The 23,296-nt window shown below is 53.3% G+C and overlaps 1 protein-coding gene across 1 annotated transcript in view; it reads left to right on the forward strand.

Annotated features, from left to right (window-relative positions):
- Nucleotides 1-23,296, forward strand: part of EVPL (envoplakin) — a 34,629-nt gene that overhangs the window by 5,660 nt on the left and 5,673 nt on the right. The window contains exons 3-20 of the mRNA XM_049813141.1: nucleotides 4,242-4,384; nucleotides 10,605-10,704; nucleotides 11,217-11,371; nucleotides 12,007-12,130; nucleotides 12,769-12,894; nucleotides 13,211-13,249; nucleotides 14,003-14,164; nucleotides 14,752-14,859; nucleotides 15,093-15,188; nucleotides 15,662-15,787; nucleotides 16,692-16,838; nucleotides 16,977-17,131; nucleotides 18,663-18,760; nucleotides 19,606-19,787; nucleotides 20,557-20,735; nucleotides 21,178-21,316; nucleotides 21,872-22,065; nucleotides 22,608-22,758. Of these exons, the coding sequence (XP_049669098.1) occupies nucleotides 4,311-4,384; nucleotides 10,605-10,704; nucleotides 11,217-11,371; nucleotides 12,007-12,130; nucleotides 12,769-12,894; nucleotides 13,211-13,249; nucleotides 14,003-14,164; nucleotides 14,752-14,859; nucleotides 15,093-15,188; nucleotides 15,662-15,787; nucleotides 16,692-16,838; nucleotides 16,977-17,131; nucleotides 18,663-18,760; nucleotides 19,606-19,787; nucleotides 20,557-20,735; nucleotides 21,178-21,316; nucleotides 21,872-22,065; nucleotides 22,608-22,758 (2,355 nt within the window). The 5' untranslated portion in view covers nucleotides 4,242-4,310. The remainder of the gene's footprint in view (nucleotides 1-4,241; nucleotides 4,385-10,604; nucleotides 10,705-11,216; nucleotides 11,372-12,006; nucleotides 12,131-12,768; nucleotides 12,895-13,210; nucleotides 13,250-14,002; nucleotides 14,165-14,751; nucleotides 14,860-15,092; nucleotides 15,189-15,661; nucleotides 15,788-16,691; nucleotides 16,839-16,976; nucleotides 17,132-18,662; nucleotides 18,761-19,605; nucleotides 19,788-20,556; nucleotides 20,736-21,177; nucleotides 21,317-21,871; nucleotides 22,066-22,607; nucleotides 22,759-23,296) is intronic.

Below are 23,296 nucleotides of genomic sequence, written 5' to 3' on the forward strand. Positions count from 1 at the left end.
CCACAGGCACCTACCACTTCTACGGGGTCATTTAAGACCTTAATGGTGGAGTTTTCCCTGCAGTGTCTGGCTAGCAGCAGCTCTTGGTGGTGTGTCGTGGGAGGCTTGTGCAGTGTAAGGGCTCTGCTCGTTGCTTTGATTTCAGCACATCGCTTGCCAGGAGAATGATTTCAAGAATGAAGAAGTTCAAAAGCAAGGAGGCAAAGTGGGAAGAAAACTCATCCAGAGGACTAGGTGTGCAGAGGGTGGTTAGGAGGGGAGAGGAGAGGTGCAGAGGAGGCAAGTATGTTGTCATCCGGAAGGGCAAATGGTCTTACCAGGTAATAGTAAATCATTTATGGGTGATATTAAGCCATCATCTCCTCTGTAAAAACTTGAGAGGCCTGCCTGATAACGAAGGCACACCATCCTCTAAACTCCTCCTCTGCCAGTTTCTTATGAAAGATTATTCCAGGATTGTTCCTGAAATCTTCCTTCCCTGAAATGTTACCTGTTCACCAAGGTCCTCTACACAGCTGTGCCTGCTATCTGTCCCTGCAGGCAACCTCTACTCATCTGTGTGAACAGCAAGAAGCATCTGGTTATGTGACTGCTCTGTAAAACCAGGCATCTGCATCCTGGCACAGCTCCAGGCTACTGAGATGAATCCCCAGATCCTCTTCTGGAAAGCAAATAGAATTTTGATGATGTGACTTCCCATATCATCTCCTGTTGTGTCTGGAGCCCTGCCAGAGCAGCCAGCCCCAGGTCTATAACCCCAGGAGATAAGTCTCAGCCCCCAAAGTGAGCTGCAGCCTAGCTGGGGACTTGCCTGGGCAAGATGCAACCTGCTCTTGGACTAGCTTTGTCTGTAGATCAATGGCGGTGTTTCAAGGCTGGTTGACCTGGAATGAAGGGAAGGCTGCCCACCCCTGGCCTGTCCTCCCCATGGATGATCTTGCCCGGGCAAGGCAGCTCTGCCTACTGTGGCAGCAGGGGGCTTAGTCCCTGTCGCAGTGCAGAGCGATCCTGTTGGAAAGAAAGCTGGGGTGGGGGGATGGCCGGGAGGTGGGAGGCCCTTGGTAATGATGTTTTGGATGATTGTCTTGGAGAACTGTGCTTGGGCTTCCAGCTGCAGAGGAGCAAATATGTTGTGGGGCAGTCCTGCCCAGGGTTTTGGGGCTCGGGTCCAAGTGCTGGGCACAGCTGTATGGATGGCTGTGGTGGAGAACTGGTTGAACTGGTTTCCTTGCCTGTTGCTTCTTGCAGGGCCTGGGTTAACCATCATACTCTGCCCTGGCACAGCTGGGGCTGGTCTGAACAAAACCCGCTGAGGATCTGGAAGTGACTTGGGCTGAAGCAAGCAGCGCTGGTTGCAAGTGTTCCCCTGAGGTTTCTTGCAGCGACGTCCCCTTCACCTGTACAGGTCGTGGTGGTCATCGCAGCATGGGAGAGGCTGGGCTGGCAGCAGACAGAGACAGCATCCCTCCCTTCGCAGCATGCATGGGACTGCAGCAGAAACTTGCTCTGGGCTGGATGTGGTGGCAGGGGTGGTGGGCTGGCAAGACCTGCTATCTTTGGCTCTACCTCCAGCTTTCCCCTCCAACTCTTGTTTCCTGAGGCTGGGATGGTGACAGACCCCTTGGGGCTTTGCTGAGGGCTGGGTTTATCCTGCTCCTCAGGCAGGCGAGCAGGCAGTAAAGAGCTGCCCCCTCGCATGGAATCTGTGTGGGATGAGCACGCTGGCTCTGCTGCTTCTCCTCCCACCATGTCTGCCTGAGCAAGGACGAGGCAGGTCCCTTTGCTGCAGCGAGGCAGGCTGGATGTTTGGCATCGCTCCTGGACCAGGGCTCAAAACCAGGCAGGATCTGGCCCAGTGCCCTAGCTTGTCTCTCACACTGTCTGCGAGCGGACAGGTTCTCCTCTGCCAAGCACGCTGCCTCTTCTCGCATCGGCCCTGAGATTAGCCCCGTGTTTATCTGTCCCGTCTGCGTACGGCACGGAGGTTGCCACTGCCTGCCAGAGCGTGTGTCTGTGTGTGCACAGGGGCGAGATCAAAGAGTGTCAGCTTTTGAAATGCTCTGTCTTTCCGAGGGATCCTTGCCAGGTGGGGACTTGGCCAGGGGAAGGATCACACCTCTGTCTTGTTAAACAGAGGAGAGGAAGGTGCTGTTTTAAAGCTTTGCAAGGGAGAAGCTCCAGCCCTCGGCTCCAGGCTGTGGGTGATGGATAGCTTGGGAAGCAGGTTGTCCGGGGTGGGGGGTGTGTTGGTATGTGCCTGGTTTGCTTTTTGTGTTAATTTTTAGAACTTCCTCCACGTGTGAGCACACTGTCTTCCAGGGGATTACAGGTAGTCGATCTTGTTCAATTTAGTTTCCTTTGAATTCAGAGGATTGATCTTCTCCTGGCTTGTGCAAACAGCCCTGCAGAGAAGGGGTTGTCCTGTGTGACTGTGGGCTCCTGCATGCTCCTGTTTTGCGTGGGTACAAACTGAGGTTTAGTTGGCCTCAGATGCTCTTAACTCTTGTCCTTGGCAAGGTTTCAGCATGCTTTAAGCCTTTGAATGCAAATGTAGCAGGGTCTGGTCCTGTGGTCTACAGCTGATGTGCTGCACTGGTTTCTCCTCCCTGGGGCCCTCCAGCAGCTCCGTTCAAAGACCATCATTGCTGTCATTGGTCAACTGGATGTTAATGGCAAAGGGGTGATATCTCAGCAACTGCTTTCCATCCTGTCTCTAGACCTCCACACAGCAAAGACAGGCCCTGAAGCAGGTCTCAGTTAACTCCAGACCCCTTAGAGGAGAGGTCACCCCTCCTCCAAAGGTCCACGCTAGCTGCCTCCCAGCTGCCTCCCAGTGCTTTGAGCTGGGGAGACCTCCTGTCTTCATTCTTCTGAGATCCTGGTGTGAGAAGCAGGGCCCAAGCTATGATAGCCCCATGAAGAGGTAGGGCTTTGCAGCTTGTAGAAGAGCAAGACCATAGTAGAAAGCAAGCACCTTGCAAAGGAGTCTTGTCCCACATGCATCTTTCCCTCTCTCCTGAGACAAGTGTGATTTGTTCTGTGCCAATTTAAAGAGGACAAAGATATCGCCCAGGAAGTGACGAGGGACCCTAGGCCTTTGTCTCTGGCCACGGGCTGTCCTTGGGCCACAAGAAATGAGGAAGAACAGCCACAAACCTGTGGTAGTATCATGGGTGGCTGGTGCTTACGTAGGGGCTGTGGTCGCCATCCGCTCCTGTCCACTTCCTCCTCCATCCTCTGCCCTCCCTCCCTGGTCCTGCACTGGATAAGATTCCCATTTTGTTGTGGGATCTGTGCCGGATAAGCCTGAAACACGGGGTTCCTGGTTTGTGGGGAACTTTGAACTCTGCTTTATCTGAAACCAAGAGGATGTAGACAGCAGCTAGCCCTTGCTATGGCTTAGGAGAGCTGTGGGGCTGGGCAGCCCCACCATGCAGCACAGCCTGGATGGGCATCCCTAGGAGCCACGGAGATGCCAGGGTGTTGTTGGGTTGTACTGGGAACCAGATGGGACTCTGAACGTTTGCTCCACAGGGGAAAGAGCTGCCCAGGGTCAAAGCCTGCTTTAAGATCTTGCATAGACAGGGTGTCTAGGTAGAGCTTCAGACCCAGGTCTCTGAGGCTTTGGTACCCGAGTTTGTCCCAGAGCCTGAATCCCTCTGAGGTTCCTGTGATGCTGCGCTGGAGCTGCTGACCTTCGTTCTGCCATGAGCCCTCAGTGTTTTGCTGGGACCTAGGGCCACCTTGTGCTAAGTCTGGGCCAAAAGCTTACTGAACTGCGAAATAACATCAAGTTCTGGGAATTGGTGGTTCCCAAACTGTTGCTGCTGCCTCGGAAAACTCTTGGAGCTGTAGGGCTTCTGCTACTTCTCTAGCATTTTAAACAGCTAATGCAAGAAGGTGCTTTAAAGTGCATTTCAGTAGTTGCAGTGTACTCCCTCGAAGTCGCATTTGGAGACTTTTCCTCCCTGTAAAGGCTATGCTCTCTGCCACTCCGTTGGGAAACTGCTGCACAGTTGTGGCTGTGTGTGCCAAAACACTCTCCAAGCCAGGGCGAGGTCTCCCGTTCTCCCTCTGGGGCTCTGCTCTTTCCACCCCAAACTGGTTTTTCAAGTCATTTTTTCATATGTGCCTCCATCTCTGCTGCTGCTCACCTGCGTTCGGGGAGGAGCCTCCCAGAAACTGCTCTTTAGCGTGCCGCCAACCTTCCCTTGCTAAGTCTTGTCATTCCATCCCAACAGACCAGAGCAGAGAGCCAGCGCCCACAACGACTTTGCAGACTCCGGGAGACCAGCTAGGATCTCGCCAACATGTTCAAGGGGGTGGGCAAAGGCTCCCCGAGCAGAAGTTCCCCCAACAGAGGTTCCCCTGTCAAGCCTAGCAAGTAAGTGCGACTCCTTTCCTCTCTCTATGCTGTCCTGTGGACCCTTGGGGAAGATAAGGGAAGACCACTCAATGTCTCCTAAGCCACCCTAAAAACTATCCCTCTTTGTGGAGCAGCTGGAAAGTTGAGGTTTGCTGGGAGCTGATGCCAAGATGTGCTGCCCTAGCTGTTGTCCTGGGCTTTGTGCTCCAACCCAGAAGTATCTGTGCAGCCTTTGGGATGTGCAGTGCCTGAAGTGCTCAGAGCTGTGTTAATTGAGCAGGGAGGTGCAAAGCCGCTTTTGGGCAGGTAGGAGTAGGGAGAATAAACGCAGCCTCTTTGCTTGGGTGGAGCAAGACCTGCTTGATGGTAAAGCAGATACCAGCCTGGATTTGAGATCCCAGGACTCGCTGGTTGTGTGAAGTTGGTGTGATGCTCCCCTGGGACCTGGGATCCCTGGAGAAGGATGCTCAGTTTGGTGCTGCTCAGGTGGTTAAGATGGGGGAGGAGTGGGTTTGCTGGTAACTGCTCTAATCCATCCTGGTGACAGGCTGGGTCTCTGCAGGTCGAATAGCTGAGGTTGCCTCTTTCAGGCCTGTCTGAGGCAGCTCCAAAAGGATCTGACAGCCACGTCCCCTCTGAAGAGACTCCCTAAGCTCTGGGGAGCAAGATGTGTGATGGGACCAGGATGCTTCCCTAGGAGCCAGGGTGTCCTCTGGGAGGGGGTGCTCCAGCAGAGAGAGCGCTTATCCCTCCCTTCAGCTGCAGTTGCTAACTCAGGGTTATTTTCCACCTCCCTCAGCAACTTTGCATTTCGTAGTGTTAGAGGACTGATTCTGCGGGAATCCCTGTCCCCAGCCAGGGTTAGAGGCTGAGAAAATTGCAAAGGGGTTTGTTCTAAGGAGGAGACTACCTGCAGGGAGAAAGGAGTGCTGGCCCCATCTTTTGGGACCACCACCACCAGCAGCCTGGGATGGTGTGTGTACAGACGCCTTGGGTGGACGCAACACGGTGCTGGCACTCCGCTGCGTCATTTATGGGGGCCAAACCCAACGTTAGCAAACAGCCACTGTGGAGGGTGATGGCCCAGTGCTGCTGGGCAGGGCAGCAAGACCTGGCAAGAAGGTGGCTCCCACAAAGGCCGTGACTTCCCCATGTGGATGTGGGGAGCTGGCCCCCTCCCATAGGGAGCTTCTGCCTCAGTGGAGCTGAGCACTCACAAACTCATCTCAAAGACAGGTTTGGGGGCTCTCTGAACACCAAGTCTTTGTTGGGACCTGACTGCAGTGAGACACCTCCCCAGAACCTCCTGGAACTGTGTCAGCCTCTGGTTTTTAGTCTTGTTAATGCAATCCATCCACCTCTCCAGCTTCCAAACCTGGGCTGGGGATTTCTCATGAGGCTTCCTGGGACAGCTCGCTGCAGCACTGCAGGAGGGTCTGGGCTAGGTTCTCCCCCAGCGTAAGCCTCTCGGGATAACTGGAATTGCATCCTGGCGAGACCTCACACCGCTTCCCTGTGCAGGATGGAGGCTGGAGCCAGAAGTGTGGCAATTACTGAGCTAGTTGTGCTTGTTTTAGGAGGCACCAACCATCAGACAAAGGCTAATTTGTTCGACCATGGCCCGGGGCTTGGTCAGCACCCATATTAGCTGAGAAAATGAAGGTGAATGAGTTGTTGCAGGAGCAGCCGTCAGCACACGCTCTGCAGATGGCCCCGAGAAAATGTCGGTTGCCCATAGCTGCTGTTGGTGGCCCTAAGGCCAGAACCTCAGCAGCAGTTGAGGTTCCCTGCCTCTGGGTGTTCACAACTAGCGGGTACCACTGCTGGCACAGACCCCTAGAGAGGTACATCACCTTGGTCCTTGGGACCATAGTGTTGAGCATCCCAGCTCGCAGAGCCCTTTGCTGTGTCCGCGTGGTGGATGCATCCCAGGGAGGCAGTAGCAAGTGCAGGTTTGTCCCTGAGGAGCATCCTCGCTGTGCCCTGCTCTAGGAGGAGGCACGTTGTGGGGCTGGAAAGGAAAACTCATGAGAAGGTGGAATTGAATCAGATCTGGCTGGACTGGCTGCCCGGGTGTGATCTTGACAAAGGCTGTGGGTGGTTTTGGAGGTGGATGGCAAATCATCTCCTGGTTTAATCGTCTCCTGGGATTGCTGCTTCTGCCACTGCCTCCTCCTGCTTCTCCCCGATCAGTCTAGAGCAGTGTGGCCCTGGGGGGACAGGCATGGGCTCAGGGGACTAATCCAGCACTGGCAGGGGGTTGTTGGTGGTCTGCTGTGAGCAGCTTGGGCTGGCAGATCAGAGCGTTCGAGGTCTTCCGTGTGTCGGGGAGAACAGACCCAGCTTTGGGGTCTGCCTTGTGGCCATAAAGCAAAGTCCCCTGGAAGGAAGGGACAGAGGGGGCCAGGGACTGAAATGGGTGGGTGCTGTGGTCCTGCCCAAAAGTGCTCTGCCAGGACTGACCAGGAGCAGGGGACAGTCCTGCTCCTGCTAAGAGACACTGTCCCTTGCATGCAGTTGGACTGTCTAGGAGGCAGAAAGTGGTATGAGAAATGAACCAATTAATAATGATGATAATAATAGTGCTCTGTCTCTGCTAGGCATGAGATAGCCCAGGGAGGAGGCCTGCCCTGGCTCTTGAGCAGGAGGAGCTCTGCCGAGCCTTGCCCTCAGCCATCTTGGCCAGCCCGGGGCTGTGGCTGTACGCACCCGCTGTGCGCAGAATCGGACCCGAGCCCCGGGAGGCTGAGGGATGCCCAGTGTGAGTGCAGGCAAGCTCGTGGCTCCTCGTATCCCACCCGATGCCAGGCTGTCTCTCTGCAACCCCAGTGTCGGCACGTTCACCCTGAAACGTGGGGCCCCGCTGTGGCCAGCTCTTGTTGAGTGAGGGCTTCTGCCCAGGGGCAGGAGGGACAGCCCTGAGGGAGGACCGTGATGCACCCGTGTCACTGCAGGCTGCGTGGACGGGTGTTGGCATGGACGGGAGAAGCTCGTGCTCCTCTCGGCACAGTCCGTGGTTGGGATGGGAGGGTCTGTGGTGGTTTGGGCACTTCTCTAAGCGTGCATGGACCAAGTGAGTTCCTCAGCATCGGTCCCACCTTGACTGAGGGTGGAAGGCTCAGCTGAGGACAGATGGCTTCTCTGCTTGTGTATCAGGCCTTACTCTGGTCCCTGTAGACACCCCTCTCCTGCCAGGATATCCCCTACCTGGCTTCGGTGCTCATCAAGCATCCAGACTACTCTGAAGTGGTTCAGCTGCTTGCAGGGCTGGAGACCCACTTCCAGCGTGGCTGCTGGCTACAAGGTCTCAGTCTCCTCCTCTGCCAGGCTTCCTCCCTTAGCTGGCACGGAGACCTCCTGGCTCTCCACTCCAGGACACACAGGGGAGACCCCCTTTGCTCCAGAGATGATGTTTTCCAGGAAGCATCAGTTCTTCCCCGAAGATCAGGTTGTTTGCAACAGCATCCTTGTTTCTAACCCCAGGTGCTCGGTGCAGTGCAAAGGTTGTGCAGCCTGGGGATGGGCAAGGCTGAGTCCCCATGACCAGGAGGTTGCTGAGGTCTCTTTGGTCCATAGTTTTGTTTTGGCTTGACCTAAAAAAGCTGATTTGTGTGTCCGGCCTTGTGAACCAAGAGATGGGGTGTCCCCATGTTTCCTTCAGCCAGGAAGGGGGTGCCACCAGAAATAAGCGGGTTTTTATTGGACATCCTCACTTCTCCCCTTTTGGAGTGGCACAAAGGTATTCCCAGTCACATCACAACGGGGCTCAAACTGGACACCCCATTCACGCTCTTTCTGGGCAGGAACTGAATTCAGCCAGACCTTTCGGGGTGGATGGACTCCCCCCGGCACATGGGGAGAGGCGTCCATCCCCTGGGATGGCAGCCAGCCCGTGACTCACTCTCTCCTCCCCACGCAGAGAGAGCCCGGGCAGGAAATCTGGGTGGTGCTCAAGTATTTGCTCATGGGACACCACCTCATTCCAGGCGTGTCAGGGGATGAGTTGGAGATTGTGTAACCTCCTGGAGAGGGGGGACCTCCTAGAGCTTCCAGCCTGCTGTGCACACTCAGGCTCACGGGGACCGAGTCCTGACTCTGCGCTGCTGCCGTCCACCCCATTGTGTTGGGACTTGGGACCACTGTTCATCTGCCTGAGGACTGCAGCTTACCCCAGGAAAGGCATCCATAGGGCACAGATGGGGTAGGAGGGGTGTTTAACAGGATATAAAAGACAGGTTGTAGCAGGCAGTGATTCTCTGATGATGATGAGGAATGCCCTGCTTGGGCTCTTTGGCTCCATAATCCCTGGAACTAGACCTTGTAGAAGAGGGCACTGCCAGAGCGCAGCAGTCCCCCGTTTACTTTGCTGACATGCATTTTGCAGGCAGGGAAGCTGAGGCATGGCCAGGAGATGCTGCCAACCCAAAGCCCCCGAGGGAGCTGAGAGGTTCTATGTCGCAGGCCCACACCACCCTCTTGGGAAATCACAAACAAGGGAGGAGTCGGAGAAAGGGGACAAGAGGATGCTGTGAGCAGGAGCGCCAGGGCTGCGCCTTCTTCAGAGTTACATGGGCTCGGCTGCAGTCAGTGTGGACTGAGCTGACTTGAAACACGAGCTCCGTCTGTGGCATCTGAGTGCTTGGCTTGGGGTGACCATAACACTCACTGGCACTTTACAGTCACTTGGGGCTGTAATAAATGAACATCCCAGCATCTGCTCTAGCCTTTGGTATGAACTGTGGAATAGCTGGAGCCACGATGAGGAGCTGGAGCAATGACAGAGCCATTAAGGGAACCACTTCCCCCTGTACTTTGCTGTAGTCAGGGGCTAGGAAGGAAACCACATGGCTGGAGAGCAGATGTGGGTGGCTCTGCTGCAGGACATCACCTTTCTCTTACCTTCTTCTCCACCAGAGAGGTACCAACCAGCCCTGAAGAAGTGTCCCCCCCCTTCCACTGACCCCAGTGCAATGTCCCATTGTCACTGCTCAAACTCTTTCCTTCTGGTCTCAGACCCCAGAGTTGGCACACAACCAAGCCTCTGCTGAACTTTGTCCCATCAGCAGCCATCCAAGACCTCGAGTCCCTGGATGATACTATCGGTCCACGCCCTCCCGCCTCTCCTTGCCCACATTCTGGCAGCGCTGCACTCTCCCTGCCTGGAGGGTAGGGCCGGCACTGTCCTCAAGGGCAGATGCTATTAGATACAACAGGACATGAGGACAAAGGTAGCACCAAGGCTTATGCTTCCTTGTCCGCAGGGAGGTTTGGGAACCATCCCATGCCTTGCTGCAGGCTCTGGATCCAGCTGTTTCAGCAGGGCTCTTGGTACTCATTCACAGTAGCAGTGTTGGAATAAGGGCTGTGATGGTATCCATCAGCTGTGTGATGGCACCGAAGTGAGACACAATAGCGAATGGTCTGATGGGGACCTTCAGTGTATCTTCACTGGGGTGAGGAGGACTGGTAGTTGTGCTATGACCTTGGGAAATTTGTCCCCAAGCCCTGAAAGTAGCATGACTGCAACAGCCTACACAGGGCCCAGAGGGGCTTGTAGTCCATGTAGCAAGTCCTTGTCCACTGCAGCCCAGTCCTGTGGTGGCACTGGGCCCTCCAGTATCTCAGTGGGCTGAACTGCAGAGAACTTTGCATGAAACAAGACCACAGGATGGCAGTTCTGGGTCAGGTGAAAAGCCATCTCGCCCACCTCTATCAGCAGCCAAGGGCAGACACCCAGGGAAGTGCCTCCAAACAGGGCAAGCATGTTGTGCTGCTTCTGCAGGATGTTCTCCTGGCCTCCAACTGTCTGTGGCTTTGGGTCTTCCCAAACCAGATGTGGTTTCGGTGCATTTGGGAGCCCTAGAGCAATTTTTTTTCTTTTTTTTTTTCTTGTTTTTCCTTTTCTTTTTGTTCCTCCAGTGCTTTTTGAATCCACGTGAACTTCTGAGCATCTGCAATATCCTGCGGCAAGGAGTTGCTCAGATGAGCTGCATGGTGCGCAAAAAGCTACCTCCCACTCTCCCTGAACACACCACCTCTTACCTTCACTTGGCAGAAAGCAACAGCCAGGCATCGACCGCTTGTGTGCCCTTGGCCACAGCTTAGACTCTTTCTTTGGAGACCAGGAGGACATGGGGGAATGGCCTGAAGAACCACACCTGTGTCAGGTCCTGGGCAGTGATGAAGAGGGTGAGAATTGCCTTCACCCACCTATCTGCTTTGCTGTTCCCTCTCTCAGGTCCTCAACAAATGAGCTGGCTGTGCTCATCTCACGCATGCAGACGAATGCTGACCAGGTTGAGAAGGACATCCTGGAGACACAGTCCAGACTCAAGCAGGTGAATTGTGGCAGAGGGTGGTGGGAAGGTGAAAGGCTTTGACTAGAAATGCAGTGTCTAGGATAACAGGTCAGGTGTCTGCTCTCTGCATCAGCTTGCTGGTGCAGGTTTGGGAGCTGACTCAAGGCTGGGGAGGAACAGAGCACTCCACAGAGCCTCCCAGCCCCTGGGGCTGCATACCAGGGCCTCCCAAATTCCAACCTCCATGCTTTCTGCTCAGTGCCTCATGCTTCCCACAGCCAAGGCTGTCTCACCTACAGCAGCACACTCCTGTGCCTCCCCGCAATCCCAGAGGCAGGCAGCCAGCCTGACCCACACTGGTCCCCTGGGTGGGAGAGATGCTGAAGCAGGCAGCTTGGTGGGGCATACGCTCCCCAGCTGTACCCTTGGACCAGGGTTCCTCTGTCATCAGTGTGTTGAGCATCCAGGCCCTCTGGGGTGGCTAAGGAGAATGTTGTGAGGTCTGTGTGGTCCAACCAGGCTTTTTTTCCTCTGTCTTCCCTTGTCTCCAGGATGCCAGCAATCACCAGAAGAACAAGGCTTTTGAGTTCCAGCCAGAGAATGCCAGGAATCTGAAGGAAGCAGAGACTCTGCTGAAGGACCTCTTTCTGGATGTGGACCGTGCCAAGAAGCTGAAACACCCTCAGGCTACTGAGATAGAGAAAGAGTAAGTACAGCGGGAGGACTAGTGTGGTGGGGGCACCAAGCAATTGGCAACCCCCCTAAGATCTAGACTGAGCTCCTGTTGTTGCCGCCATGAGAGGTAGAGTTTCACCCTTTCAAGGCTTCTGCCAGTATATTGTAAAGATAGTGGTGTGTTGGGTTGCTGCCAGAATGATCGCCCAGTCTTATTTGGGAGTTCTTATAAAAATGCAGAGCTAAAATGTGGCCCCACTCCCAGGGCAAATCCCCTTTTCTTCTGCCTTTCCTAAAATGAATGTCTTTCATTCTGGCAAGCAGAGTTGGGTGTTTGAATGGGAGAACTACTTCAGCTGGCCTCTGGTGCTTTGCTCCCTTTTGCTCTCCAGCCCTTCTAGTGGAAATCAGGAGGGAAGAGTTGTTTCCTAGCTGAGAAGGGACAGCCCTGATCTCTTTGCATCTTCCTCCTGGGTTGTAATTCCTGAGACATGCCTGGAGATGGAGAGCACCAGGACAAGTGCCTCCACTGCTGAAGGAGGCCAGTGTCACAAAGGGACAACAAAGTAGCCTGGGTCTTAGAGTGAAATCTAGGCTTCACAAACCCCACTTTGGTTCTCCCCCCTCCAAACTGACACAGACATGTATGCCTTTTCTCCTTGGCAGCATCCAGCAGCTCCACGACCGTGTGACGCAGCTGTGTGCAGAGTACCGAGCCCTCTACGAACAACTCAACATCCCTGATGTGGGGCCCAGGGTAGACTGGGCCAGGATCCTGGACCAAAAGATGGTAACAGCAGCTGGTTTTAGATGTATCTCCCAACACCTAGAAGGGCAGATAATGTCCGCTGTTGCCTGTAGGTCTCTGCCAGCCATCCTGTGCTCAGCATCATGCAGGGACATTGGGGGTGGTGGAAGTAACTCTGAGTAAGAGGAGGACTCTCCTCTCACCTCTTAAAATCCTGTGGAGGTCCCTTTGATTGACCCCTTCAGATTAAGAGCTATCGGAGGGGGATTAGGTAGAGATGCCCTGCTGTGGGATGAAAGGATGGAGAAGGTGATACAACCTTAGATCCTAGGGTTTCATGCTGCAAGGTCTTGGGTATGTGCAGTGCCCAGTTTGGAGTCAACTTGGATTCCTTTGGAAGTTAGATGGTAACTGTGCCCATTCACTGCATATCACCGTAGGAAGGGTGGCTGGTTCAGCTTAGGTTGGTACACCAGGGTTTTATGGCCTGGTTATCTTGGTCCCTATGTATGGCTGGGGGAATGGCAACAAACAGCGCTCACAGTAAACAACAAGAGCCCTTCCTTTCTTTCTGGACTGGCATCAGATCTCAGATCTTTTCATACCCTGCCAGTACAGCTGGGGTTTCTCCCTGAAATAAAGTCTTTTGCTTTAGTTTCTGCCTAACTCCTTTTGCACAGAAACAAGTCAATGCAGGACAGTACGGCCCCGGCATGTCAGAGCTGGAAAAGCAAATAGCTGAGCACAACATCTTCCAGAAGGAGATTGAAGCTTATGGCCTCCAGATCAAGAACCTCCGCTCTGGGGTAAGGCACCCTCCATCCCCTGCTTGTTCCTGTCGGCTTCACTCAGGATCCTGCGGGCTCTGCTCGCTGTCTGGCTGCATGTCCCATCTGCTTCTCTGCATGGTGAATATCCACCCTTGTTCTGCAGAGGGTGTGGGGAGACATGAGCTTGGACAGATCAAGCCATGCAAGGGCCACAGAGGTGGTTCCTGAATGGTTTCTAAAGCCACCTTCCTTAAATCAGCTCATCAGCATCTACCACATGTTTTGGTAACGGATTTTTTCTGTTTGTTTTTTTGGTTTATTTTCCCTTGTTCTTGGCCGTGTTGTAACCCAGGATGTGGCAGACTTAAAAAGCCAGTACAAGGACTTGCTGGTAAGCTTCTTGGTGGTTTTCTGGACAGATGGGGTCATACAGCAGAGTAACACCATCCCTGATGGACAGGGAATGGCCAGCTCAGGGCAGGAGCTACCTTTGGTCTTGCACAGTGAAGTCATGTCCCTCATCTTTCCTCATTTCCTCCCCACCTTGGAATGGGTGTAAATTGAGACCACGCTCACTGCCCTCAGGGCAATGCTGCGGGTGAGATCTGTGTCTCTCCTCTTCACGGATTGTTGATCTGGAGTTGCCTATGTGTCTGTGAGTGCAGGGTTACAGATGCGGCAGCAGCGATCCCTGTCCCAGCCCACACACTGTTCCAAATCAGGATTGCAAATGTTGAGGTTTGCGCTGCTCCCTAACAAGGGCTCCAGAGAGGAAATGAGCAGCCGGAGCAAAGGAGGTGGCCAAGAAGGTCCTGGGTTTAGCCAGCTGGGCCCGTAAAAGTTAATGCTGAAGAATGGCATTTGTGAGAAATATAGCAGAGCTGGGCCAGCTCTCAGACTGCCCGAGGCACCAGCCCACACCTGAGATTCTGGTTAGACAAACATATCCTGTCTGTGAAGGAGGGAAAGGGAACGGCAGCCCCATCAGATAAGAGCAAGCGGGCGGCAGATGTCTCACCAAGGTCTCTGGGAATCTCCTGGTGGATGTGCAATGCGAGTGGGGTCCTGGGGAGGAGGAGGAGGACGGGAAAGGGGATTCTCAGCCTGAGCACCAACACTGTTTCTCTCCTGTGTGCACGGGCAGAAAGCCTCCGTCTGGCGAGGGCAGAGCCTGGGCAGCCTGTACAACCATCTCCAGGGCTGCACCAAGGAGCTGGGCTACCTGACGGACCAGCAGACCAGGATCCTGAAGCAGGACTGGAGTGACCAAATGATGGACGTCCAGAGCGTGCGTCGGGAGTACGAGGTGAGCTTTTGGGGGATGGTGGCATGTCCTGGCTCTCACAGGCTGGCCAAGCCCAATGTGTGAGATTTCCAGAGTGGATCACAGCCTCCTAGACATCGACCACCAGCCCTGAGCCTCGTGCCTTCCCAGGGCAGCCTTATAGTGCTGGGCAGAGAAACAGAGGCAGAAGAGACTCTCTGGGTGCATGCTGGAGTTAAAAATGAGCCACTCTGTGCGTCCCCTCCTGTCCCCTGAGCTGGCACATGGGATCATACATCAGAGAGCTGTTGATGAGATGTCCATGGTCAGAGGGGAGGGGAAGGCTCAGCGTCATGTCAGCCTCAACGTCCAAAGTACAACACCCAGTGACTGCTATATGCTGGGACCAGGAAAGAGAGGGATAATTGCTTAGGAAAATGCTCTTTGAATGCTTTCTGAGGCCCAAGCGTGTCTAATTTGTTTTAGCTTTGCCTAGCCCCTTCTCTTTTTAAAAACAAACAAACAAACAAACAAGGATGTCTATGCTTTGGGAGCCTTTTGGTGCCCCAGGAGACCACTCTCTGCTCCCTGCATGCTCCCATGTCCATGAAGTTTCTCTTCCCCTTCAGGATTTCAAGTCCAATGAACTGCTCAGCCAGGAGGAGTTTGTGAACCATCTTCAGGATGATGGGGATAGGATGATTGAGCTAAAGCACCCGGCTGTCAAGCCTATCCAGGTAGGGAAAGGGGGGTCTCCTCCTCTGGAGGCTGCACTGTATGAGCCAGGTCCTTGTCAAGCAGTGTCCTTGCTCAGGCTCAGCATCAGGCAATGCCTGGGCATAGCTTTTTCTCTGCTCAACAGCAGTCTTTACTCTTAGTCTGATCTCTGGGACTTCTGGAGAAAGGAGAACAGTGGTGGAGGAGGTAGGACTAGCTGGAGCCCACTGAGTCGTGCTTTGTCCCACCACAGGCTCACCAGGAAGCCTTGAAGAACGAGTGGCAGAATTTTCTGAATCTCTGTATTTGCCAGGAGAGTCAACTGAAAAGCGTGGAGAGCTATAAGAAGGTAAAAAGTAATGAGGAGAGCATGGGTCATAGGGTTGCAGGGTCAGGCCCGAGTGGGCCGTCTGGGAAGAGAGACAGCAAAAGGATGAGGATGGGAGATCCTTTGCTTGCACCTAGTCAGGGTATTTTGGGGAAACACCCCTCAAAACACAGTCCTTTAGTGCTACAGTGAAGGACTGGCTCCCAGCTTGTCTCATCAGCCCTGTTGCATTAGTGTGCTGGCTTGGAGAAGAGGGGTAGGGGAGGGTTTGTTCGCTGTCATCACTTGGGACTTGTCTGTTGATTGGGTTTATTTGCCTGTGGCTCAGGTGATGGAGGGTCCTTGTCCAAGGAGGCACTCTGAGGGTGGTCCGTAGGGCCTTGTGAGCCCCAAACCGGGTGTGGGAGAGACACTGGGAACTGAGAGACCCCACTGGACTTGGAGATAATAATGTCCTCCCATCTCTGTGACCGTTTTCCTATCCACCCCTCCAGTTCCAGGATGATGCTGAGGCTGTGAGCCGCTCTCTCAAGGAGATGAACTCTGACCTGGACACCAAATACAGCAAGTTCAACAAAGACAGCCCTGGGCTGGTGTCAGATCTGCTGCTTCAGCTGGAGGTGAGGTCTTCAGGGATGGTGGCACTAGCCAGACCTAAGGGGCAGACCAAATGTTACAACCTCCCCAGTAAAATAACAGTGGGGAAGGGGAAGAGGTGGGTAAATAATCCTACCCGGACAGCTCATCCCAACTCTGTGCTAGAGAGGGGGGAAGCCCATGGCAATACTGTGCTCTGGACACTGCTGCTGTGGGGCACTGATCCCTGGGAAGACATTTATCTCCATCAGTGACACACAGCCAGGCCCCAGGTCACCATCAGAGTAGAGAATCACAGGGAGGAGCTGTGCATTGTCCTAAACTTGAGACACTTGGATTAGAGGCCCAGCAGAGAGTGTGAGCTGCTGGCATCAGGGCAGTGGAGAAAGGTCCTCCCATCTCTTCAGCACTCTCATGAGCCAAGGGCAAGGGAGGGAATAAAGAAATCTGACCTCAGGGGTGAGATGCAGATAGGAAAGGAACGTTTGCCTGGGAGAGAGGGAGGGGACACGTTCAACATGGTATCTTCCCATGCATGCAACACATTTTGCCCCCAAGAGGTGCTGGGATCTTGGCACCTTCTGACACTGGAACGCAGCCACCTCTTGGCAGGTCTCTGTTCCATTTCTGAGAACAAAAACTTCTCCAGGAGATTTAATATGACAGTGTGGGATCACCTAAGGTTAACTCAGGCTGTGCCTTCAAGGGCAGATCTGCTGTGAGTGAGGGAAACTAAGGAGAGCATTGATAATGAAAAGGGAAGGAAGGGACACAGAAGGGTCAAGAATGGTGAAACTCCTGACTCCACCCCAGCAGTGACCACACAAGGATGGACAACTGGCCCCAGCATACCTACTGTAGTGTGACTCTCCCCTTCCTTCTCATCCAAGCCTGGTCAAAACCACTTGCCTTCCCTGTTTTGTCTAGAATGAAGAGAAGGTGGTGAAGCAGGCAGAGAAGAGCATCACTGACCTGAAGAGAAGGAGCACAGAGATCAGCCCACTGAAACTGCGCAGGATGTGTCCCTCTCAGACCCTCACATTGGAGACCCTCTGTGACTGGGATGCTGGGGAGGTGAGGGCTTGACCAGCAGTACCCTCAGAAGAGGCAGGCAACTGGATTCTTATTTGGTTGCTCTAGATCTTGGCTCCATGATGGGCAGAACTGGCCTAGTGCCGGGAAGCCAAACCTTTCACTCAGTTTTGTGTGCAGGTGCAGCTGACCAGAGGTGACAAGTACACTCTGAAGGACAACAGCAACCCGGAGATGTGGGTGGTGCAGAGCAGCACTGGTGTGGTCCAGGAGGCACCTTCTGCTTGCTTCTCCATCCCTCCACCAGACCCCGAGTCTATAGACAAGGTCAATAGGTGAGTCTGCAGGGGAGACCCTGACCCAGAGAGATGTTCAGACCTGCTCTTAGGTCATAGCCAGCCTGACTGCCTCAACTGCAGAGAAAAGCAGCTGGGAACAGACCTCTTGACTGTCTAGTACAAAATCCCTCCCGGAGAGGGATTGTTTTCTGCACCCAAGTATCTGGTCTAGGTTCCTGCCATTCCTCGACAGCACTGCATGCTGCATGGACCTTGCTGTCAAAGAGTTTTCTGGCAGTCAGGCTTGATTTCTTCACCCAAACATGTGACTTGCATAGGTTTGACTAAATTCATTGCAGAATCAGCCTGGAGCTTGGGACTTGCCAAACAGGACAGAGTTATCTGTGGCATCTCTTCTCAGCCAGCCCCAGCTCGAGACTGAGAAATGTTTCTTGAACCACAGTGTAGTCTACTGCCTGGTTGCTTGCTCATTCAGCTTCTGTGGTTCCCACAGGATGGGGTTGTGGTGCAGGGAGCTTCAGCATTACCTTTTTAATCATGTTCCTGAGTGCTTGGATAAATAGGTGCTGCTCAAGTGCTGTGGAAAGGCCCACAGCCCAGATTCAGAGTTACTTGGGCATGCCTGTTGTGATGGGAGCTTGGGTTTCCAGTCACACAGGTGTGATTACTTCATTGTGCTGCTCTTCCTGAGTGCATACCCCTCTTCACATGTCCCAGACTACTGCATCCTTTGGATTTATGGGTTTCATGTGTGTCTTAAAACAGAAAAGCAAAAGTTTGCAACATCCTCCTGGATAACATCTCTGCAGGTGTTGCCCGGAAAACTCTTGCCCTTTTCAGGCCACATCTGACAGCTTGTTTCATTTCCTGGTGTTTGCTTCCCTTCCTACACGCGAAATATTTGTCTTTGTTTTATTTCCCAGCCTGTTCCACCATTCAGTCCCTCTGCGTGGAGCTATGTCCTGGTCCCACACAGGGACAGCCTTCGTCTGACAACAGCCAGCAAGCTGGAACTTGCTGGTTTTAGAGCACGGTGTTTAGTTGGAGCAGCCATAGCAGAGATGTGAACTAGCCTGGTCCTTCAAAGGCCCCTCTTCCTGGTTCCATCAGTCTTCTCTCACCCGGAGATTTTCTTGGTCCTTCCGGCTCCTGCTGATCCTAGCTCTAGTTTTGTTAGAAGGGAACCATCCTTACAAATGAGACTTGGCATTTCTAGTGCAGCAGCCACAGAAGCAGCTACTTGTACTTGCTTCCTGCGAAGCTGTAAAGCTCTGCAAGTGATGTGAAATAAATTTCCAGCTTTAATAGCTTCTGCTGAGAGTTGGAAACACTGGCTCCATTGGGAGAAATCAGCTGTTCACATCAACTGGCTGCTTTTGCTGCTGTCCCCTTTCCTAAGGGACATCTCTGAGTTACAACAGGCTGCAGGCTCCCAGCCTTCCCCTGCCTTTGGGAACACCCTCCCCAGCAGAGGCACGAAACTGCTCTGAGGCTGGGCTCTGTCATGACTTGCTCAGTGCAGCAGTTTCCCGTCCCGCTGGCTGATGATGGTCCTCTCTGCTTACAGGCTGGAAGGGGAACTGAACATGGTGAAGCAGAAGCGAGCGGCAGTTCAGAGCACCCTGAGACGCAGCCAGAAGGAGCAGGTTCCACCCAGCCAACAGGGTACGTCAGCTGCTTAGTCAAGCCCTCTCCAGAGCAAGCCCATGCACCTCCCTTGCAGAGCTCCCAGATGTGGCTGGAAGCAGAGCACTCACTCTGGCAGGCAGAGGTACCTGCGGGTCAGCATGAGGATGCCTTCTGCTCTATGGAAAAGAGCAGCCAGTGGGATAACCTGACCTAGTGCTGCCAAGGACTCACCGTGTGATCTCAGGCAATTCAGTTATAATCTCCATTGACCTTCTTAAACGTCTGAGATTGACCTCCAGCTCCGTGAACAGTTGCAGGGTATTTGGGGTTGCAGGGGGATGTGCCTATCCAGAAGCCGTAATTAAACCTTCTTTGTGATCTGGGTCCCTTGCAGTTCTCTTCCCTAGCTGGGGGCTGTGGAATAAGCAGGCAGCCATGGCTAAATCCCGACCCCTGGCTAGCTGTGTTACTCCCACAGCAGCAGTTCAAAAGCTCTCAGCAAAGCAGAGCACGGATGTGTCTGCATGGCAGCATGTGGCTGTCTGTCCTTCCTTTGGACCTGAGCTCTGGCTGGCTGGGGCAAAGCTAAAACCATTTTCCTAAGCCTTTGCCATGGGTAGGCACACACATGTGCATGATGCTCTGCAGATTAGAAATGTTAACTGACTTGTTAATGGTTGCATCAAAACCCCATGCTCAGAAGAAGCCTGCATGCTTCAGAGCTGCAAAACACAAAGGGCAGAGCTTTGCGGCAGGGCTGTCATGAGAGGGAGTTGGAGCTTTAGGGACCACATGTGGGAGAGCTCAGGGAAAGGGCTGTGCACCAAGACTGGGATGGCAGATGAGAAATGTGGCTTAACCTAAGACGTGTCTCACTGCAGTTCTGTCCAGGAGCTCCCCTGTAGTCCAGGATGATCCCCAAGCTGACCAGCTTCTCGGTAGCCTGGATCACATTGGCAAGGACCTGGTTCAGGTAGAGAAAGAGATCTTGAACCGAGTGAGATCTCCAGTGAACTACAGTGACCCCACGGATGACCTTGCCAGGAGGATCAAACACCAGCAGGTGGGTGCTGCTGCGGGCGGGTTGGAGTGGGTAAGTTTGGTAGCGTTGCGTCCTTGGCCCAAAACAGAACTGACATAGGAATTACACAGGAGATGACAGCTGGTACTTCGAAGGAGAAACCTGTGCTGCAGTTGCAAGGGTTTCAGGCTGGCCTGAGCCCTTGAAATGGGACAGATTAACCCAAACCCTAGAGAAATGCAGGCTCTTCCCTTGGCTCAGGTCTGCAGCAAGATGGTCCATTCATTTCAGAGCTGTGGACCAGGTGCCCGTCTTGGGAAGTCCTCAGCCTTGTCATAAGGATGCTGTCACCCTTCACTCTCAAGTCTGTAGCATAAAAGACAACAGGATAGAGGGAATTAATCCAATGACCAGCTTTGGCTCACCTGATGAGGAGTACAGACTGGTAGATGTGAGGGGGACAGGAAAAGAGGCAGTGCCCTGGAGCCCCCTTCCTTTCCTCTGGGATAAGGTCTGGGTCTGTAGTAATTCAGCTTGTTATATCTTCATCTGTGGGTATTTATCCAGCCCTGGCAGAAGGAGGGGCTCAGGCAGATAGGCTTCTTCCACCTTTGTTTGGGTCTCTTTCCCACACCCTGCCATTGCCAGACAGCCACAGTCTGGATGGGGCTGTGCCCCAAGGGCCAACACCTTATGAGAGGGCTACCGCACCCTTAGCCCCACAGCAAAATCCGCCCCTGAGGGAGACAACTTTTTGCAACAGCACTGTTATGACTGTGTTGGGTGACTCTGCTCCCATCTGCTGTGCCAGGAAACAACAAAGAAACTTGAGAACCTGGGGGCAGCCAAGGATGCCTTGCAGAAGGAGTGTGAGACCTACCTTTCCAAGAAACCCACCAGCACCTCGGCTTCCCAGCTCCCTGTCACGTTGAATGCCCTCAGGAGCAAATACAGCGATGTCAATATGCTTTCCAGCCTGTACAATGAGAAGTGAGTGATGATGGCAAGGCCTGATGGGGATGAGGGGAGGAAGTCCTTGCACAGAGGTGTCGACACAGAATCATGAGAGAAAATGCTTTTAGTTGGTATGGGCGTTGGTTGAGGTCCATCCAGCCCAGTGCAGGCTGGAAACCTCCCATCCATTATCAAAGGTACCTCTGAAGGAGTTCCCGTATGGAATCTGTGGTCAGATACCCCCACTGTGGAAGGTCCACCACAACGGCTGTGTGTTCCAGCTCCGCTGTGTGTGGTGAAAAGCAATATATCTAACTTCTGGGCAGCATGACAGGGTTGTGAGTGCATATTGCTTGTTCTCTGACATGCTGCAGAAGCTCTGATGTTAAATGAGTTTAAACATGCAAAATCAGAGAGAAAAGGAGAAAAATGGGGTCTTCTGTAGCTAACCTTGTCCTGCCATTTTTCCCTTCCCCAGGGCTAAGGCCGCCCTGAACCTGGAGACTCAGATTGAGAACGCAGACAAGATCATCAGCACGTTTGAGGCCAAGCTGGCTCAGGATAGCATCATTCCTGCATCCCCCAATGCCCTGCAGAATCGGGCCAATGATCTGCAGGTAGGCGAACATCAGGGTCTTTGCTAGGGAAGGGAGATCTCTGAGCTCAGGTAGCAATGGTGGGGAGAGCTGGACTTTGCTTACTTGAGCACTCCAAGGCACCAGCGATTAAGCCTTTCTAAAGACATGTTCTTTGAAGGCTTTATGTTAGTGTTGCAGGCTGACCTGCATTGACTAGCTAGCAAAAAGCTCTGTCCCTCCCAGGGTACGTTTGGGGTCCCTAAAATATACAATGAACCTCTTAGCATCTGTTCTAAACTCTGTTGCTCTGCCACACGCCCATCCCTGTTCTTTCCTGCTGTCAGTCTTCCTGCCCCATCATTAGCTCTCACCCTTGACTCATGCTGACCCTTTCCTGCCTTCCCCAAAACATCCTTCTGCTCCATGCACCATTCAACCCACCTTCTTTACTAAGTCTCACTGTTCTTTCTCTTCCATGTTGCGTGTCTGTATTGGAGAACCTGACTAGCCCCCAAGTACTTCATGGTTAAGGAGCGTATTTCTGTTTGATTCATTGACTGGTACAGATGTGGAGGTGTCTTTTTTCCCTTGCAGAAGATGAAGCGGGACCTGGTGGCCCAAGAGGACTGTGTGCTGAAGCTGAACCGGGGGCTCAAGGATGCTGAGCACAGCTGCAGTGCTGTGCAGAACAACTTCCAGGAGTACTGCCCTGACCTGCCCCGACAGAAGCGGGAGGTGCAGCTCCTCAATGACCGCTATCATGCCGTTGCGGACCAGCTGGATCAGCGGTGAGGAGCTGTGGTGTCTTCTCCACTCCTGTAGTCATAGCTCTCTCTTAGCTAGCATGGACCAATGTCTGTCAGAGTCCCAAGAGTATGTTCTTCACTGCAGGACCCTGATCCTGACCACCCTGCTGTAATACTGGGGACCAGGTCTGTCCTGCTGTGTAGTTGCCACCTTCCACTGCGCAGCACAGGCTTTGAGCTTCCAGATAGCTGTGAAAAGGCAGTCTTAAGTAGCTGAATGCTGGCCTCTGCCTGACCCATTGACCCTACCCAGAGAGACTCTGGTGCTTAACACTTCTCACAGGCATTGCTGCTGGTTGCCTGCCTTTTTCCTTCTCTCATCTCCCAAGCTGTGTTCATGCTGCAGTAGCAAACCTGATGTGCACAGAATTGTGCTCCCCGCTCAGGTATCAGTTGTCACCCCCTTGTTTTTGTTATCGTGGTGTTTGTTGCGGTGACATTCTCACCATAGTGTCTTTTTAGGAACTTGCACATGAATCTTTGCCCTTCCCCTTAATGTTCCTGTTCACCTTTGTGCTGTGCAGAGAGAAGACCCTCAGAAATATCAGTCTCACCTACCAGCAGTTCCAAAACTCCAATGAGAACCTGATGTTCTGGATGAACAACATACCCAAGCACCAAGTGAAGACCACTGATGGGCCAAGCCAGATCAATTACAAGCTGCAGGCACAGAAGGTGTGTTCCAGGACAAATGCCATAACCTGTAACGTTACAGGGATGGGGGACTGTAGTTGTAAACAGTATGCAAAATAGTACCAACCAGCTCCTACTTGTGTGCTGCACCTGTCACAGTGAATGAACTAGAACAAGGAGACAATGGATTGCAGCCCACAGATGATGTATCTTGCCCCACTGCATTCATCTACAGTGCTGGTGTCCTCATCTGTGCTAGTCACCCCCAGGCTGATATCCTCTCCATGAAAAGGACACATCTAGATCCTGAAAGATTGCACCTTGGGCTGAGATGTTGCATCTGGGTCCTGCATCTTTCTCTCCTTGAGCAGATCCTAAGCTGACTAGCTCAAATGATGAGATGTGGAGGTCTCTGTGTGGGCTGGTATTTACCTCATACACGATAAATCAGTGTGGCAGCTCCTGGGCAAGCAAGAGTGCTGCTGAGATCCTCTAAAGCCCTGGAGACTTTTCCTAAACTTCTTCCTGTTCGCACCATTCCCTCCAGTACTAGGCTTAGCTACTGCTCTTGACTGCAAAG

Source organism: Accipiter gentilis, chromosome 10, assembly GCF_929443795.1.
Source record: "Accipiter gentilis chromosome 10, bAccGen1.1, whole genome shotgun sequence".
Taxonomy (NCBI): Eukaryota; Metazoa; Chordata; class Aves; order Accipitriformes; family Accipitridae; genus Astur; species Astur gentilis.